Raw genomic sequence first — 6,182 nt, forward strand, 5'->3', positions numbered from 1 at the left:
CAACCGCTCAGGTCTCTTGCCAGACAACCACACTCCTCATATCTAAATTCTCAAATCCATGTAAATACACATTTTTTTTTCTCGAATACGCAAAAGAGAAGAAAGAGAGTTGTACTAATGACCGTCCTCAAACTGATCATTAGTACAAGCGACACGATCGCACAGAACATGGCGTGAGCTATACTGCCTCGACGACCTAATTGACCGTCCTCAAACGCATGGCCTACGTCTCAGGGATCATGTTTTCTAACCCGGTAGCCCCAGCAGTTGCCCAAGTCCTCGGCTATGTGCGAATGCTATTGAGCACCCACAGGATCGACGACTGCTCCATGTCGAAGACGCATGCATTGCGAGCCTTCCACAGGAGCCAGGATGTGAGGATGATCAGTGAGGATATGCCTACCTGTCGCCTTGCCGGCGTCGCACCATGAGACGCCGGCCACCACTCAAGAAAGTCATCATCCGGCAACGGAGGGGCTGCCGTGTCACACCTGCTCCTGTGTAGTAGTGGACTAAACAGGGAGAAGGGTAACTAGGCTGAGCCCAATGGGCGTCTTGGGCCGCCTGTGGCCAAGCGTGTGTAAGCAACTACTTAAGTCTCCTGCTACGTTGTATTTGTCAGCGAGCAATTGAACTCTCTCATTCTGAATCTCAATCCCCTTCTCCTACCTCGCCTCATTGTCTGCTCTCCTCATCCCAAATTCTCTGTGCGATCGATCCCCTTCCAAGGTTCGGTCGTCACAATTGGTAATCAGAGCCTTCAATTTGTCGGATTTTTTCCCCACCGCGACTCCCATACTCCCTTGGCCGGATCGGTAATATCCACCGCCGTAGGTGTGATTTCACTCCGGTGAGGTCGCGCGAAATCCTACGCGGGGTTCGATCTGCTCGGGGCGGGAGCCACGGCGCCTTCCAAACCTTCTGTGCAGACGCGACAACTACTAGCCACCATGGGGGAGCAGACCAGCAACCTCACCGCCCTGATGGAGACGCTCCTCTCCAGATTTGACGAGGAAAAAGTGCTCGCGGACAAGCAGGCGGAGGCGCAGACAACATTCAACACTCAAGTCTCGCAGGAGCTAGAAAGCTTGTCGAAGCAGATCGGGCCACCCAGGCAGGCAGAGGTCGATGATGTGCGCAAGGTTGCGTCTCCGTCGGCTTCGTCGGCTCCGTCGACGGGCTCGCAAGTCGATGATCCCTCCGCCCCTGCGCCACGCCCAAGGGTAACACGGGAGGCCCCGACACCACCGGAGGTCTGTCCCGCACCGCCTCCGAGCGCCGTACCAATTCCTCAAGTCATCATCGGCACGACTCCGTTCCCGCGGCTTACCAACGAAGGGCTGCCTCTGCTTCCTCGTCCCGCTGATCATATTGGACTGCAGGAGCGCGGACCACAGCCAGTCACGCGCGATGAGTACTACGCCCGTCCTCCCAAGCATCAGTTCCCTCGGTTCGATGGTGAGGCACCGCGTGTTTGGTTGGATCGCTGTTTAGCTTATTTTGAGCTGTATAGGGTGCCGCCGCACAACTGGGTGGCGACTGCCGCGCTCTACGTCGATGGCCACGCCGCTCTCTGGCTTAGAGCATTTCGTCAGATGCATACAGACATTACATGGGAAATGTTTCGCCGTGCAATTGTGGAGGAATTTGGTCCTGAAGAATTTGAGTCCACAATGCACAACCTGCTGCAGCTTCGGCAAACAGGGACAGTGGCAGAATATAGACAACAGTTTGAAGTCCACATGTATAATTTGCTAGCGTTGGATGCCTCTCTCAGCTCTAAATTTTTTGTCACCCAATTCCTGTTGGGCCTAAAGGATGAGCTCCGAGAAGCAGTCCGTCTTCAGGCACCTACCAGCATCACAAGAGCGACGGTCTTTTCTCGAATTCAGGAGGAGGAACTTGAGATTCAGCATCCTCGTTTTCGTCCGTGTCTGCAGGACGGCCACTGCCCGTTCCAAGTACCTTGCCAACACTCGGGCGCCCCCCTCCAGCACCTGTCTTGCCCACTGCAGCAATACCTCCAGCACGTGCTGTTCCGACACCCAAACCGGCTACTGACGATTTTGGCCACGAACGCCAACTTCGCGACTACAGGCCACAGCATGGTCTTTGTTTCAGATGTGGGGACAAATACTCAAGAGAACATCAGTGCAAACGGTCAGCTCAGCTGCTTACAATAGAAGTGGGTGATCATGGGGAGGTGCTATCCGATGAAGCTGTCAGGGCATTGCAATTGTTGGACGAACCGGATGGAGCCGGGAACCCCGAGTGTTGTCTGCTCTCTGCACATGCTGTCGAAGGAACCGAAACTGCGGAAACCATTCGTCTCCGTGCCACGGTGGGCAATCAAACCATGTTGTTGCTAGTGGATTCTAGAAGCACTCATAGCTTCGTCAATGCTACTTTTGCAGCTCGAATTGGTGCAGCAACCACTAACATCTCTCCAATATCAGTGCGCGTCGCTAATGGTCAGAGATTGAATTGCAGTGGTGTGTCAGAATTAGGAGTTTATGATGCAGTGTTGGGTGTGGATTGGTTAGCCCAACACAGTCCGATGCAGTGTGACTGGCAACTAAAAACTATGCAATTTGAAGACGAAGGCAAGACAGTGCATCTGACAGGAGTGCGATCAGATGGTCAGCCAGCTCTCGGTGCCATGGATGCAGCTACCTTGTGGCAAATGCATGATTCCAACGAGATTTGGGGAGCAACACTTCTTGAAATTCAACTGACCGAACCAAGTCCAGACTCTGGACAACCAATTCCTCCAACAATTCAGAAAATTCTGACAGAGTTTAGTGAAATTTTCGAAGAACCAACTCAGCTGCCCCCGCACCGACAGTATGATCATGCCATTACCCTGGAGCCAGGGGCCGCACCAGTGAATTGCCGCCCATACCGATACTCGCCATTGCAGAAAGACGAAATAGAGCGACATGTTAGTGAGATGTTAAAAACTAGAGTGATTACACACAACATGAGCCCGTTCGGTGCCCCAGTACTGCTTGTTAAAAAGAAAGACGACACTTGGCGCTTTTGCGTGGATTATAGGCGTTTGAATCAAGTGACGATAAAGAACAGATTCCCTCTTCCCGTCATTGACGAATTATTGGATGAACTGGCAGGCGCCACGCTCTTCTCCAAAATTGATTTGCGTGCAAGCTATCATCAAATACGGATGAGAGAAGGCGATGAAGAGAAGACGACCTTTAAAACCCATCTTGGCCACTACCAATTCCGGGTCATGCCATTCGGTGTTACAAATGGACCACCCACATTTCAGTGCGTCATAAATTCTGTTTTCTCGGGTCCGAATCGCAAGTTCATCATCACCTTCTTGGATGACATTTTGGTATTCAGTCCTTCCCTGGAAGAGCATGAGGAGCATTTGCGCATAGTATTTGCCACTCTACGCAAGCATCAACTGTACCCGAAGCAGTCCAAATGCTCATTTGCCCAGCCCAGTGTCAAGTATTTGGGACATGTGATTTCTCGTGAGGGAGTCGCGATAGATGTAAGCAAGACAAGGGCCATGAAAGCGTGGCCACGACCAACAAATGCAACAGAGTTGCGCAGGTTTCTCGGACTTACAGGTTACTACCGCAAATTTGTGCCTCGATATGGCATTCTGGCGAAGCCGCTTACTCAACTCCTCACTAAGAAGGGTTTCAATTGGTCCGAACAAGCTCAAACAGTGTTTGATCTGCTCAAGGAGGCGATGGTGAACACATCGGTGTTGGCCCTTCCCGATTTCAATCGCCCATTCTGGATCGAGACCGATGCGTGTGACACGGGCATAGGAGCAGTCTTAGTACAAGATGGTCACCCAGTTGCTTATCTTAGCAAAGCCCTGGGTGTTCGCAATCAACGTCTATCCATCTACGAGAAAGAATTTCTCGCTGTGATGATGGCCTGGAGAAGTGGCGTCCATATCTCTAGCTCGCCCCATTCGTCATTGTCACTGATCACAAAAGCTTGTATCACCTCGGTGATCAGCAGCTTGAAACAGAGCTCCAACGCAAGGCGATGTCTAAAATGGTGGGGCTTCAGTTTTCATTCAAATATAGGCGCGGCCCGGACAATGGCGCGGCGGATGCGCTATCCCGAGTCGGTCACCTGCTCTCAGTAGATGCTTTGACAGTTTGCCAACCACAGTGGCTTCAAGAAGTTGCAAATTCCTATGAAACTGACATGGACAGTCAATATTTGCTCCAACGTTTGGCATTGAACAGTCCAGATGATCAGGGGTATGAACTGTGACAAGGAGTGATTCGTTGTCACAACAAGCTTTGGATAGGTGCCAACACCGCACTACAGACTAAGTTGATCAGTGCATTTCATGCCAGTGCAATTGGTGGCCATTCTGGTGTTACTGCAACCTATCAGCGCATCAAGAAACTGTTTGCTTGGAAGGGTCTCAAAGCTGCAGTCGAAGATTTCGTGCGCCAATGTTCCGTTTGTCAGCATGCAAAACATGAACACTTGAAGACACCAGGCTTATTACAGCCACTGCCCATACCAACAGAACCTTGGCATGATCTCACCATGGACTTTGTCGAAGGTTTACCATCATCAGAAGGGTACAAAGTGATTATGGTGGTAGTGGACCGCTTCACCAAGTATGCTCACTTTGTTCCACTCCGCCATCCCTTCACTGCAGCTACTGTGGCAAGAGCATTCTAGGACAACATCATCAAGTTACATGGGGTGCCACACTCGATTGTCTCCGATCGTGACTGTATTTTTACCAGTGCAATGTGGCGTGCTCTGCTAGAGGCCGTCGGGACCAAACTCAGCTACTCAACTGCCTATCACCCGCAGACCGACGGCCAAAGTGAGCGTGTCAACCAGTGCCTCGAAATGTACCTCTGTTGTGCCGTGCATGATACACCCAAGCAATGGCGCAAATGGCTCCCCATGGCTGAATTCTGGTATAACACTACCCATCACTCCTCACTCAATACATCTCCTTTCAAGGCTCTGTATGGACAAGAACCTAATTTGGGAGGCTTGCCTACAATCGCAACACACCTTCCAGAAAATACTGATGCTGATTTGGATTGGGCCAAACACAATGATAGACTACGCACGCAACTAACCCGTGCTCACAACATGTGCAAACAAAAGGCAGACAAGCATAGGACTGAGCGAGCATTCGATGTGGGAGCTTAGGTACTACTCAAGCTTCAACCTTACGCTCAATCCACAGTGGCCAATCGTCCATGTCCCAAGCTGGCATACAAATTCTTTGGACCATTCACAATGGAGCAACACATCGGCGCCATGGCATACAAGTTGGCATTAACACCGGACAACAGAATACACAACGTATTTCATGTCTCCCAGTTGAAGCCATTTACACCAGATTACACACAAGATCTGAATGAGGAGTTCGACAACGCGGCCTCCAACCTCACGTTCCTCCCAGATCCGACCTTTCCTCGGGTCGTGGCTATCTTCGGTTGGAGGAGGGGAGGATGAAGATGGTGAAGTTCCGGGCCTCGCACACGGCTCTCGCGGTGGGCACTTCCCGTGCCGATCCTCCCACGGCGCCGCCGCCGCCGGCGTCGTACTTCCAAGCGCCCCCGGCACTCGTCTACCAACCGCCGCCCCTGCCCCTGATCGTCGCCACGGGGGCGCCGCGGCAAGAAGCAGCAGCAGCACGGCGTGGGGGGGGGGGGGGGGGGCCCCCCCCCCCCCCCCCCCCCGGGGGGGGGGGGGGGGGGGGGGGGGGGCAGCCGCCGCCGCCGCCGCAGCTGTCCCCGGCCCCCTGGGTCGCCGCGACCAACCATTGGACGAGGGTGGTCCATGCGTACATGATGCCCGTGCCGCAGGCTCCCGTCCCGACAGGGATCCTCGGCCCCCGCCCCAACGCGTATCAGCCGTTCTTCGCCGCCCCGGGTGGCTACCCCGTTGCGGCCCCTTCGTACGCCGCCCCGGGTGGCTACCCCGTCGCCCCTCCGGCCGCGGCCGCCGCACTCCCCCCGGCCCCTAGGGATCCGGCTCTCCTTGCAGCGCTTCACTCCGCCCCCTACACCCAACATGTACATCGGAGGCGACGACTGGTATATAGATTCCGGGGCTACCACCCACATGACTTCCAACCCTGGTAACCTCAACTCCGTATTCCCAGTTTCTACCGCATGTCGTATCACTATCGGGGACGGGTCTTCCCTTCC

At 53.6% G+C, this 6,182-nt stretch overlaps 1 protein-coding gene across 1 annotated transcript; it reads left to right on the plus strand.

The window, feature by feature from the left end:
- Positions 1 to 91: 91 nt before the first annotated feature.
- Positions 92 to 2,223, plus strand: LOC125536517. The gene has a single exon (XM_048699752.1). The coding sequence runs from the start codon at positions 951 to 953 to the stop codon at positions 2,181 to 2,183; it is 1,233 nt and encodes a 410-aa protein (XP_048555709.1). The 5' UTR covers positions 92 to 950; the 3' UTR covers positions 2,184 to 2,223.
- The last annotated feature ends 3,959 nt before the right edge of the window (positions 2,224 to 6,182 follow it).

The sequence above is a fragment of the Triticum urartu genome, chromosome 2 (genome assembly GCF_003073215.2).
Source record: "Triticum urartu cultivar G1812 chromosome 2, Tu2.1, whole genome shotgun sequence".
Classification (NCBI taxonomy): Eukaryota; Viridiplantae; Streptophyta; class Magnoliopsida; order Poales; family Poaceae; genus Triticum; species Triticum urartu.

Excerpts from the sequence above, each read along its gene's own strand:
- LOC125536517 (XM_048699752.1), top strand. The coding sequence starts at position 951 with ATGGGGGAGCAGACCAGCAACCTCACCGCCCTGATGGAGACGCTCCTC.